Source organism: Anopheles cruzii, chromosome 2 (genome assembly GCF_943734635.1).
Source record: "Anopheles cruzii chromosome 2, idAnoCruzAS_RS32_06, whole genome shotgun sequence".
Lineage (NCBI taxonomy): Eukaryota > Metazoa > Arthropoda > Insecta > Diptera > Culicidae > Anopheles > Anopheles cruzii.
The window spans coordinates 51,564,633-51,577,198 of record NC_069144.1 but is presented as its reverse complement, the minus strand read 5'-3'; the positions used below and the strand labels follow the sequence as shown (position 1 = coordinate 51,577,198).

The window sequence follows — 12,566 nt, the reverse complement described above, 5'->3', positions numbered from 1 at the left end:
GCTAAAAACGCTTCAGGTGCTCCGATCGGCAACTATTCGATCTGGCGCTGGTAAACTATCCAACACGTCGTATAACATGCGTAATTTAAAATAATTAAATACAAAAAAGTCCATCCTAGTGCTTACGTACCCGTAGTGGCAACATCGGGACTAAGAAAATATCCTTCTAGCGATTTCAAGTATTGAACCCCTGTGATAAATGCACGAAGAAGGACATTTCTACTGGCCGTACTTTTTGACGTTTGGGACCAAACAAAATCAAAACATTTTTGTCTTCGTCGAACCGAGAGAAAAATTTCTAGCAGCAGCTTCTTCTACAATTGGTATAAGTAAACAGAATGACTTCACCGTTGGAAAATTTGGAGAACTTCCTGGAGATGTTTATCGAAAATGTGCGACAGATTCGCATCATCGTGAGCGACTTTCAGCCCCAGGGACAGAACGTGCTGAATCAAAAAATTCAATCGCTAGTTTCGGGGCTTCAGGAGATCGATAAGCTGAAGCACCAGATTGACGTGAACGTTCCGCTGGAGGTTTTCGACTACATCGACCAGGGCCGCAACCCGCAACTGTACACGAAGGACTGCATCGACAAGGCACTGACAAAGAACGAGGAAGTGAAGGGAAAGATCGACTCATACCGAAAATTCAAGAGCAACCTGATGAAGGAGCTAAGCGAAACGTTCCCGATCGAGATCAGCAAGTACAAGGCGATCCGAGGCGATGAATAGTAGCGGTAACGGTACTTTCGGGCACGTTGGTGCGTAGAACGTGCGGCGGCGTGGTGATGTCTTGATTCTAGGCAATAAGGTACCGACAAAAACCATTGAAGTGAATACGAAGTTTGAAGCAAATCATATAATTCGAACGAGATCATGTGCACCGAAAACTCCCTCACTACTAACCGACGGTGGAGGCAGCAACTAAAAGCAAGCAGCAGCAACTTTCTTACTCTAATGTATTATCTTTTATAATATTAAAAAGTGAACCGTTGCATCATTATTACGAAACAATTCTCAATAAACGCTTTCTTCGATCGCCGCTGCCGGCTAAGAGCAATATAATTTCGAAGGCCGATTAATTTCAAATGCCGATACCCCCCGGGCGATCCCCGTTGAGTGGCCTGGTACACAATCAATCGCTCATGGTAGCTCAAATTGAAATAAAATTGTAAAAAACATGATCCGTTTTTCATTTATCATACATTTGGAAAGAAAAATGAAATGTGATGCCTTGTTTCGTCCTCCAAAACCTTTTCCCAAATCGCAACCCCAAAAAAGAACGGTGGGGACGGTAATCGTATTGAATGTTATTACAACTTTATTTTACACAGCGTTAGTTGACTTCGACGTGCACTGTTTACTTTATCGTCGTAAGAGTAAAAAAAAGGAATCACGGTTCATCCGCTTATTGTTCTTTCGCTCTATGTTAGTGTTTTCCCGAACAAAAAAATTTGCACATACATTTTCTTTCCTTATCTAAGTTACTGGAGAAAGCAGACGTGATCGCGGATCATTTCTGAACAGCTGTAAGAGGGTAATGAGTTGCCCTTGTGGTGTCAAAAGGAAACAAACACAATAGGAAACCGACATAAATGTACTCTCTCTCTCGCTCATTGGTAATCTGCCACTGGTAGTTAACCTCACATTTCAGCACGATAAGTATCACTTGGGGCAAAGTTGTGTTCGCTTTGAACTTAATCAGAATGTAGAGGATTATCAGCTGCCAAATGTGCCCTGTTGTTAGCGAGTTACAATAAATAAATTTATATGGAATACAATAGCTCTTACCGCACAATCACTTTACATGCAGCCAGCTTCACCGGCGCAGATCTACGCTACGTTCGTATGTACATATTTCATTACAATCCTAGGCTAACTTTTTGTGTGTGCTACAAATTCAGAAAATTTTCCAATATTTCCCTAGCTTACATTACCTTTTGTAACTACTTTTTGTTCATTTGATGTGTGCTGCTCGCGATATTGCTTGGTTCCCGAGTAGTAGATTGACGGGCGAGCGAAAAAAGTCGTTACCTACCTACAAACACCGCCTGTTTCACGGCTTTTTAATACTTTTGCTCACATGATGAGCTGTATTTTTGATATAGCTTTCGGACTCCCGTTCTTAATGTTGTTCCACTCATCCACCCGCCCACATTCCGCTAGTAGTCAGACTTTCACTTTTGGCGCATCGACAAACGGTTACAGCATCCCCGCGGAATGCTCGCTTTCGCTGGCTAGTTGTGCTGTAGTTATGTTCTTAGTAACAAGGAACGGGCGGCTTCACTTCACACTTCGTCCACGTAACGCCCTTGCACGATCGCCGTCTGGTGATAGCGCCGCCGTGAGGCAAAATCATCGTTCTCTTCGTTCAGCTGAGCCGAAGCAAGGTTTACGTTCGGGCAAGACTGCGTGACTACGACCTGCTCGTAATCGTTCACTCGTTTGCTGAGGGAAACCAAACAAAAAAAGATTAAATACTGAGACATTGTCGATCGCGAAAGTACGTCACTTACCCAAAGCACCGGAAAACAACGTTCTTGATCCACACGAAAAACCGAAACTCGTGTGCCAGGCCCGGCTTTACGGCAGGATTGGCGGTGCCGACGTAGAACCAAACGACGAACACGGTTCCGATGCAAACAAGAGCGTAAACCCAGTTAACCAGCAGCATTACCAGTACTTTGATGCAGGCCTATAAAGATGACATATGAAAAGAAAGTCCATTTTGCGCAGTTTCTTCCGAAACCAGAAACATACCCCCAACAGCGAGGCCCAGCGGTTACAGAAACCTGAGTACCAATTTTTCGTCTTGGAGTGAATCGGTGGCCGGATCGGAGCGATTGGTTCATCGTCCGCATCGCTAAGTGAATTGGCGTTGGTCGTCGAACCGTCGCGGAAGATTACTTCCGAGTCACCACTGGTCAGCGAGCTGCTGTGAGGTATACCGTTACCGGTGATGTTAGTAGCGTTGTTGTGGTTCGTCGTGGCATTGGTGATGGTCGCGATTGGTTGCGATCGGGAAGCCGTTTCACGATCACCCGCGGAAGGCACATGTTGTGGTGAGTTGGTTGGTGTCTGTGGGACGAGCGTAAGCGGCGAAAATAGTACATTGTCAGCCGTTAGCAACTCTTTTACAGCCCCGCACTTACCCCAAGGTTCTTATGGCGTGTCCGCTCAGGGAACAACTGATCGAGATCGTTTGACTCGTGGTAGTCATTGTTCCCGGTCGCACCGTAATTCCTCGTCTCATACAGCGGACTCTGCGCCTGTATACGGAACCGCTCTTCACGGTTGCTCTGAATGTCGAACGTTTGCGCTAACGCAAAGTACGAATAGTCGATACAGGCGTACGTCAGCAGAAACGGCATGGTCACGATCGGAGCGAGCGTATTGATGTCGCCGATGATGATGAACGTTGTCGTGACACCGGCTACAACGGCCATCGCATACAGCGGCACCTTATTCGGACCGCGCCCTTTACCCAGTTTGCCGATCCCTGGGATTACGTTCTCGTTCGCTATACTCTGGAGCACACGTGGCGTACCGTACATTGCGCCGAGGCACGACGACATACTCGAAACGTAGATACCGGCAAGCAACAGAAACTCCACGGCTGACACCTTGACCGCGATCTGATAGTCCGTTAACAGGTGACTTCTCTGGCAGGTGGCGCCAAGGAACAGAATGAACACCATGTACAGAAAGGTGGACGTGCTAAGGGCGGCCAGCGTACCGTTAGGGATGTCCGTGGACGGAGCACGCAAGTCGCCACTCATGTTAATGCCGGACAATATGCCCGTAATGGTCGGAAAGAATACTCCGAACACGGTGAACCACGAAGTACCGGTCGTATACGAGGACCACAGATTGAGGGCCATGTTGCCAGACCCCCACCCGTCGAACCCGTGCTCGGGCGCTTCTCCCACGAAGCTGCCCACCATAAAGTCCAGCGCCGACATCAGAATCACAATCAGCAGAGCGAATTGCAGCTTCACGACCCACTTTACGCCCGCCACGTTGATCACACCGAGCAGGAGGACGGCCGCTATCGCGAAACCCCGGACGGCCCACTGGTTCCCTTCCAGCCCGACAAGGCCCGCAATCGATTCACCGAAACCGAGCACATTCAACGCACATCCGACGGCCTGTCCGAAGCAGTACAGCAAGCCTAGCGATCCACCGAACCGCGAGCCAAGCGTGTGAGCGATCAGAAAATATACGCCGCCACTCTCCACCCGGCACCGCTCGCAAATGCCGACCGCTGACAGTACCGACACAAGCGCAATACCGACGGCACAGAAGATGATCAGAATTGCGTGCATAATGCCGGCCTCGGCCACTATCCATCCGGAGCGGAGAAACACGATTACGCCGAAGATGTTGATCAGACAGGACGTGAATACGCCATCCCAGGTGCCGAACAGTACGGGTTGCGATATGAAAAAGTTGCTCCGCCACCACGGCTTGTCGCCCTGATCTTCGGCGAAGATCTCATCCCGCCCCGACGCATGGTGCCCACCGGCACCGTAATCGTACTCGTTGCCCAGATCGACGAATCCGCCACTGCCGCCACCGCCGCTGGCTCGACTCGTGCGGTTCCGTTCCGTCGGTGATGAATCATCGCCGCCGAGTCCGTACCTGTGCCGCCGGGGGAAGGGATAGTGGAAAACGGAGAGAGCAATCAATCGTGATGAAGGGTGCGTGAAAACTTTCTCATGCGTGATTGACTCTACCTGGACCAGTCAACGTTCGTCCGGTTGGGCATTGCTAGCCCTGAAGACCTTAGTAGGCCACGTCACGGAAATTCCAAACAAAAACACGCTCGGTACACGGCCCAAGGCGGCGGCCTATACTGTGGTGGAAAGCGTCTTGTCGGACGCAAGTGTACTCTTTCTCCCAAAAAATCAAGACCCGCGCGTCCCACAGTGCGGTCTGTCGGTCACTTTGTAGCTCCGTTCTCTGATATGTCTATATTCAGGGGGTGGCCCCCGATGGTCAACGCATCAACGTCGCTGGGTCTGTAAGTGATGTCATGTTTTTTGTCCGCGTTGTTCGTCTGCCACTTGCCACAAACACAGAGTGCCGTTTCCAGGCAGCTGTCCGCCGTCCACACAAATGAACACCCTTTTCCAGGGGAACGCGAACGAGGGCACACTTTTCTTCTACGACGTTTGGTTCGATAAGCTCCTCTGCTTGGCCAATATGCGCCCAACTGGACACCGCGATATGGTTCTCGGCGGAACACGATCAAAACATACACGACCGAAGAAAACAGTGAAATTTTTGCTTTCTCCTGCTGCCACTCGTTGCTTCTGTGGAACACTGGAGCCGCCCGGTGAAATTTGTATCCCCAGCGGGAGCTGTCATGTGACCGACATTCACCGGTGCGATTTCCACTTTTTAAAACATATTTCCATTGAAACTAGCGAATAAATGCATTTTAATCAGTTAACAATGTTGAAGTAGTTATTTTCTCGGGTTAAATTTAATGTACTGTGGCTACGCAGCATGTATTAGGCCACCGGTCTGAACTGGTGTAGTTAAGCCGGCAACCGACAACTACGGAATCAAAACAAAAACAAACACTTGTCCCCGTGGACTTGAATAAAGTTGGTTCCAAACTGCTACAATCTGCGATGTACCTTAATTTAAACGTCGGTATTCTAGGGCATGTTGACTCGGGCAAGACAACGCTAGCACGTGCCCTGAGCGCCATCGCCAGTACGGCCGCTTTCGACAAGAATCCTCAATCCCAGGAACGTGGTATTACGCTGGACCTGGGATTCAGTGCCGTGCAGTATGATCTCCCGGAACATCTGCTGAACCAGGAGCAGTGTGCTGCTCTCGGCTACGAAAGGCTCCAATTCACGTTCGTTGACTGTCCCGGCCATGCCAGCCTGATTCGCACAATCATCGGTGGTGCCCAGATTATCGACATGATGCTGCTGGTTATCGATGCTGAGAAAGGAATCCAACCCCAAACGGCCGAATGTTTGATCATCGGAGAGCTGACGTGCCGAAAGTTGATCGTGGTGCTGAACAAAATCGACTCCTTAACGGATTCCGAGCATAGGAGGAAAACTGTAGACAAACTGACAAAGGGCATTCGAGGAGTGCTGTCGAAAATGGCCTTCGATGAATCTCCGATTGTGGCCATATCGGCAGCGACGGGAGAAAACATTCAAGCGCTCACGGACACGTTGGTGTCCCGTTCCTTTCTGCCCTCTAGAAACGCCAAGCTGCCGCTCATGTTTGCCGTTGACCACTGCTTCGCCATCAAAGGCCAGGGAACCGTTTGCACCGGTACAGTCCTGCAGGGAAGGGTAAGCGTCGGTGATAAGGTGGAAATTCCGAAGCTAAAACTCCAGCGCAAGGTACGATCGATACAGATGTTTCGGCAAAACTACACCACCATCCAGCAGGGCGATCGGGCGGGACTTTGTATTACACAGTTTGAACCGAAATCCCTCGAGCGCGGTATCGTGTGTGCGGCCGATTACGCGCACTACGTTCATGCGGCGATTCTCGAAATTGCGCCACTTCGCTACTACAAACGCCCAATTCGGAGTAAGGCAAAGTTTCACATCTCCTGCGGGTACGAGACAGCCCTAGCCACGATTCTGCTATTCACCGGCGAACCGAACACACCGTTTTCGTATAACGCGCAATACGAATTTTTGGAGGAAGTTGCCGCCGACACCGGACTCAATCGGGCGGTGTTGGCGTTGCTCGAGTTCGAAAAGCCCATTCTCGCCTTTGAAGATGCTCTCATCGTGGGCTCGAAGCTGGATAGCGACACACAGCGAACCACGGACTGTCGGATAGCCTTTTCTGGGCGCCTTACACACATGATACGGGATGCTAATTACGCCGAAAGCGTGCTGCCGGGACTGCAGCTTTTTAAGCGAAAGCACAAGACAGGTAATGTGCAACGGGTAGTCAACGAACAGGAGCTGATAGCGGCCGGATTTTTCAAGAAGACGGGCAACAATCGTCACGCGTTCGTGGGGTTCAATGTTACCCTCGGCTCTGGTGAGCGAGGTGTTATTGAGGGCGCTTTCGGTGCTGGCGGGAAAGTGAAAGTACGCTTTCCGGAACCACTTGCTGCGGACGTGTTAGAACGTCTGAACAACAAAACGGGTGGTAATCGTGATGACTCGCGAGTGGAATTGAACTTTAAAAAATTTCTGTTCCGCAAAACCGACAAGGATAAAAACATTTTCCAGTAGGTTGAAAGTTGATAGTGAACGTGTTACTCTCTTTATGTGATATATTACTGAAGGTAAATAAAAAGCCACTAAACCCACGTCAGATATTCTGGAACCGCAGAGTGTGAATGGTTTACTCTTTCATAATCTGTGTTTTTACATAGTTTTGTCTTTTTGTTAATGTATTCTACGGGTCAAAAATATTAGTTGAAATTTCGAAAACATGATCAGCGGCACCCGGAAGTCGATCAACTTCGATTTGCATCCCTTTACACTTCTCTGCCGCCATACGCATAGCAGGAAGACATGCCTCATTTTCTGACTACTTCCTGGTTTGCTACTACAATAGAGTTTATATATATTTTGTTTCCTACAGTTAACGGATTTCCATTTTGCTATCGCGCTACCTGCCCCATCTCGCCTTTTGATCGATGTTTATTGGGTTTCGTTTTCAAAATATACAAAAAATTTGGCTGTTTCAAAAGAGAGTAGTATATAAGAGTAGTATCAGTAGAAAAAAGGTTTTATACATTCCATGGAAAAATATATAGTTTTGTGGTACTCTCTACGCAGCTCCCGTCTATTATACGCAACGGTTCACTACCTTCGGTCTATAGTTTGGTTGGCGACACTTCTCTTTTGGTTCGCCGACTATAGAAGAATGTAACATACATTAAGATAAAGCCGTTAAATATGCTGAGAACGAACCATTCAAACAGTAGTCTGAACCCCTTCGCATCGCCTATTCGTTAACAGTGAAACCACGAAAGAGTCTCACCCTGACTGACTAGAACTGATCGTAACTTAACCTATTGAAACAGAACGAAAACCATTAAACAGTTTCTCCAACACGAATCGAACACATTTGTATAGCAAAATTGTTAGTTTTTGCCAAGGGAATCACGAAATTCTGAAATGGAACCGCCATTGACAAAATGACAACAGAAACCAACAAAGTAATGCTTCGTCAGAAAGCACTAAACATAATATTGTGCTGGTAACAGATAGTGGTCAGTGATGAAAGTTTTAACTCATAATCGCTAATACACCAAACGAATGAGCAATCATCAATCATTGAAGGTTTAAATAAAATCGTTTACCACGGTTATCACATTTTAGGATGCGTCCGGAATGAGCTTTGACAAACAACACGCACACACACAATTGCACACAAACAAAAATACAGTTCTGATTGCTAGCGGCCACCGAAAGGGGAATTTGTGTGATGTATTACGGCTGGTAAATGTTGTTTTTTGTAAGTTTAAATAGTTCCATAAATTATTCTACCATGCTATATGGTTGATATTTGAAAATGAACTATTATTACTTAAACTATGCATATATCCCCAAGGTTTCTCTCGTACCCGAATCATATTACATCGGTATCGATTAAAGAATAATATAAATTACTATCACAACTACCAGTGCTATAGATAGAACCAGGATGGCCATCCACTGCCGCCGATCTGAGGAAATAGAGGAGAGTTATTGATTGCTGTACAGCGAGGCAGCACCAGATCATCTTAAGCATAGCTTACCGTTAGTCATGTGGAGCACTTTTGCAACCTTCTTCATTGTAGCGTCCAGTTTGGAATCGGTTTGCTCCATTTCATTGCCAAACTCATCGAGCATTCTGTGAAGTAGGCAAGCAAAGGAATAAGAAATGTGTTCGCTCTTCTAACGGTCCACCTTAACGGCTGGTACTAACACTGCTTGCTCGTCCAGTTCGATGCCTATCTGACGGGACACGGTCTTGAGCGTCCCGATAGAATCGCTGATCACGTCGAGCTGTTCATCCTGGCCCACCAGAATGCGGTGCTGTGTTGCTAGCGTGTCCTCCACGAAACGGCTTGAGCTTGCATCCAACACGGACGACGAAGCCGTCGGAACGTAATGACTCGGGCTGTCGTCGAGGTTGTTCTCCAGTTTGGAGTACTTGGCCCCACTGTGTCTGGAGGCCATTGCTGCGCCAGCCGAACTGATCAGATGTTTACCCGTTTCCGCTAGGTTGAGATTGTTGGCCTGGCTGTTGTTGTTCAGGTTGCAGCTGTGCGAGTTGTTGTTGATGTTGCTGTGGCCACCGGGCGGACCGACACTCACAACGATACCGTTTGATATGATACAATTATTGTTGTTAATGTAGTTTTTGCTCTGTGGTGACGATTCCACGTTGTCGAGCAGCGGTTGCCGCGCAGTTATATCCTGGTCACGGTTGCGGCTGATGCTCATCCGATCCTTCATCGATTTCACCTCATCGCGTGTCGCATCGATAAAATGGCGCCGTGTTGAAAGCTCCCTGTTGTCGATCTTAAATTTGCTCGGATTTTTCTCCACAATACGTGCAACAATAAAATGGTATGGTTAAGGAACACACCGGAAAGATTCGAATACGAGCTGGCTGCGCATTAAAATAAGGTTAGTGTTTGTTTACGACTCATTGCGAAAAGGATATTGATCGTATCTTCCAGATCCTCCAGATCCCATTCGATGCTGCGCAAGGAATTTTTCAGTTCCGTTGTCGTCCAATCGGCCTCCGCGGTAGAGCTACCCGAATGTGCATCGTTCAGTTCACGCCAACGGATATAAAGCCCGCGAGTCTTGTTTAGTGCTTTAAATACTTCGCTAAAATGCAAAAGAAACGGAGTGGTTAAAAAACGATATCTTAGAGATGCAACACAGTGTTCAACAATAAATCAAACTTCATCATAAAATGGCACTGGCAGGCACAGTTGAGTAAACTAAAACAAAGTTTCTATCAACTTGCACAACCAACAGTGCACTCGCTGCGCAGCCCAAAAATTCATGGTACGTAATGTGAAATTTCGAAATATGTTTCCAAATATGTACACGCTCATGCAACCGCAGCCCTTGAGGGTTCACTATAAAGCCAGAAGCCTCTGCATGCATTAGTTTTGTTCCCCTCTTTTGATTACAACCATCAACATGCTACGCTTCTTCGTCGTAGTAGCACTTGCGGCCGTGACGCTGGCTATCGCTCACAGCAAAGGTATAGTTCCCGTTCTGAAGTCGCCGCAGCATAGTGAGGGCAAGTAATAGAAAGTCTCTGTTAAATATTTCCCTTTGCCACAGAATGCACTGGCGATAACGAAGAGTACTACAGCTGTACCTCGGCGTGTGCAAGGAACTGCTCCAACATTGATCAGATGTTCGAACCCTGTACGGCTGTATGCGTTTCGGGATGTTTCTGCAAGCCAGGATACCTTCGCAGGGACGATAACGAGTGTGTGCGAGCTTGGCAGTGCTTGCAGACGGGCACGAAGCGCAAGACAAAGCTTCAGGAACCGGAAGACGATGAAGAAAAGTAGAATAATGCTACAATTTTATTCAATAAATTATTGCACTTTTTCTTCTCGAAAATCAGTGCCTAGACGCAGTTAACTTGGCTGTGCGCGTCGTTTTTCGGTAGCGAGGCGTTCAACACCAGTCGCTTTTCAAGCTGTTCAAACAGTGTTGTGGAGTAGCATGGCAAGCTGTGTACAGAAGAGGCTTTTAATCGTGTAAACCTATTTTGTACAGTTTCGAAACAATGAAAACCTTGTAACGAACAATTAGTCACAACATGCTCCGAATGATTCAGGCAGGTTTGTTAAAATTATCTCAATGAGCAAGTATGAGAAAAAGTTTTCGAACGACACCAATAACCCATGGGATAAAACACAAATGCCACGTAGTGTTCGCCAGGGATTGGTGAAAATCTGGTGTTTCAGTGCTCGTTTTTCGGGATCCCATCTGTTTAAACACGGGCAGCGGCAAGGGTCGAGGACAATATATAATCCGACGTTGGTCGCCATTGAATCTAGTCCATTCACTTAGATTCCTCCAACAATATTAGCGAGCAAAATGCGTGCCATCTTCGCCCTTCTTGTTGTTGCCATCTTTGCCCTGCTTGGGGTACCGGGTAAGGACTAATTGGGAATTTGGTAACAAGGCTATGAACTTTCAATCGGGACACCGTTGTTGACCAACAGCACAGGATAACCAGTGCGGTGACAACCAAGTTTACCAGAAGTGCGGAACCGGATGCGAACGTACTTGCTCCAACTCAGACACTTGGGAGCAGAATTGCACCGCGCCCTGCGTTGATCAGTGCTTCTGCCAGGATGGATATCTGCGTAACGACAACGGTGATTGTGTCCGTGCCTGGCGATGCTCGCCTGCCAAATAGAAAAGGCCATGCTGCGAAGGCTCAGATTTCGATACAACTACTGCTTTCAGCTTTGCCACCATTGTATGTCGGCGAAATAAAACTAAACTAAGCCAAGTTGCTGCGTATTTTTGTGTCAGTTCACTGAAATGGGGATGGGGGAACATTAGACCAACTTTTATCTTCACCATACGCGTCACGAAAACAGCGTCATTCTGTCATGTTCCAAACTTCTTAGATGGATTACAACATCGTAGCCCGTGCATGTAATTTCACCATTTGAGGGGTTGCCTTTTTTCTATGCGATTTACATTCTTCGCTAAACGCTATCTCCGATCCACAGCCGAGTGTTTCCATGCTTTATGGTAGTAGTCGTGTGACAAACTTTGCCGATAAAACCTTTGTTGGAACGAAAGAAAAACGATAAAACTGATCCGGACTTACTCTTTCACCACGAAAAATGGGTCTTCCATCATAGGCTGTAATTCGGAGCGTAATCGGAACAAGGTTGCTGTGCATTAATACATCAATCGACGATTGCTTCGATGTTTCACTGGCACCATCGACAGAAGTAGCGTAACCTCTCTCTTCTGCGTAATCATTAGGCCGATAGGATTCCCAGCGGATTGGTGAAGGGAAATAAGCGAGTGATTATTCCCAGGCGGATGATGATTAAATTTTCCGGCTAATCCACAGAACACAACTTCACAGAACACCCGGATTCACAACCAAACCAAACCAAGATCCGTAGCTAGCTCACAATTGGGACCCGTTTCCGTATCTTTTGGTGCGAAATTGCCTCTTTACGCCACTATCATCATTTGCATCACGAGCGAAAAACAGCGTTTCACTCGGACGTGTTTCCCAGTATGTGAGAGAGTTTTCCTCGCATCCTTGCGCTTTAGAAAGAGGATACGAAGAAAAACGTCACACAGTCGGATGCGAATTTTCCAACCTCGCAGCGCTCTCTTCCCGAACGGTGAAAATGGCGTGAGAGACTGGGTTTCTCTCTTGGACTTACCGAATTTCCGCGCACGAGTCGGGTTGCTCCTGAAATATCCTCACGAGGGAAAAGCTTCCATATTACAATCTTCCGACGAACGATGTTTTTCTTGTTTGCCAATGACAAGAAAACAACAGCCTGCGTTTACAGTGGGTGTTTGAGTGGTTGGCACTGTGCACAACAGACAC

General features: G+C 47.3%; 4 protein-coding genes across 4 annotated transcripts; 2 read left to right on the top strand and 2 right to left on the bottom strand.

Annotated features, from left to right (window-relative positions):
* Positions 1-282: 282 nt before the first annotated feature.
* On the top strand, positions 283-1,148 carry LOC128267728 (mediator of RNA polymerase II transcription subunit 10). Its single transcript, XM_053004618.1, has one exon. It carries the CDS (start codon positions 339-341, stop codon positions 729-731), a length of 393 nt encoding a protein of 130 aa, XP_052860578.1. The 5' UTR covers positions 283-338; the 3' UTR covers positions 732-1,148.
* Positions 1,149-1,345: 197 nt separating this feature from the next.
* LOC128278253 (solute carrier family 12 member 8) lies at positions 1,346-4,846 on the bottom strand. Its single transcript, XM_053016936.1, has 5 exons — positions 4,736-4,846; positions 3,152-4,640; positions 2,760-3,077; positions 2,516-2,694; positions 1,346-2,447 (listed from the first exon to the last, which is right to left on the bottom strand). The coding sequence occupies exons 1-5, from the start codon at positions 4,765-4,767 to the stop codon at positions 2,288-2,290; spliced, it is 2,178 nt and encodes a 725-aa protein (XP_052872896.1). The 5' UTR covers positions 4,768-4,846; the 3' UTR covers positions 1,346-2,287.
* Positions 4,847-5,638: 792 nt separating this feature from the next.
* Positions 5,639-7,395, top strand: LOC128269009 (selenocysteine-specific elongation factor). The gene has a single exon (XM_053006340.1). It carries the CDS (start codon positions 5,639-5,641, stop codon positions 7,229-7,231), a length of 1,593 nt encoding a protein of 530 aa, XP_052862300.1. The 3' UTR covers positions 7,232-7,395.
* LOC128269010 (syntaxin-6) lies at positions 7,345-12,176 on the bottom strand. Its single transcript, XM_053006341.1, has 5 exons — positions 11,820-12,176; positions 9,663-9,832; positions 8,919-9,549; positions 8,749-8,843; positions 7,345-8,676 (listed from the first exon to the last, which is right to left on the bottom strand). Exons 1-5 carry the CDS (start codon positions 11,849-11,851, stop codon positions 8,600-8,602), a joined length of 1,005 nt encoding a protein of 334 aa, XP_052862301.1. The 5' UTR covers positions 11,852-12,176; the 3' UTR covers positions 7,345-8,599.
* Between the last annotated feature and the right edge of the window lie 390 nt (positions 12,177-12,566).

Coding starts and splice junctions, on each gene's coding strand:
- LOC128267728 (XM_053004618.1), top strand. CDS start 339: ATGACTTCACCGTTGGAAAATTTGGAGAACTTCCTGGAGATGTTTATC.
- LOC128278253 (XM_053016936.1), bottom strand. CDS start 4,767: ATGCCCAACCGGACGAACGTTGACTGGTCCAG. Junction 3,078..3,151: donor CACGCCATAAGAACCTTGGG/GTAAGTGCGGGG, acceptor CTCGTCCCACAG/ACACCAACCAACTCACCACA. Junction 2,695..2,759: donor GCTGGGCCTCGCTGTTGGGG/GTATGTTTCTGG, acceptor TCATCTTTATAG/GCCTGCATCAAAGTACTGGT.
- LOC128269009 (XM_053006340.1), top strand. CDS start 5,639: ATGTACCTTAATTTAAACGTCGGTATTCTAGGGCATGTTGACTCGGGC.
- LOC128269010 (XM_053006341.1), bottom strand. CDS start 11,851: ATGATGGAAGACCCATTTTTCGTGGTGAAAGA. Junction 9,833..11,819: donor CCATTTTTCGTGGTGAAAGA/GTAAGTCCGGAT, acceptor TTTGCATTTTAG/CGAAGTATTTAAAGCACTAA. Junction 8,844..8,918: donor GAACTGGACGAGCAAGCAGT/GTTAGTACCAGC, acceptor CCTACTTCACAG/AATGCTCGATGAGTTTGGCA.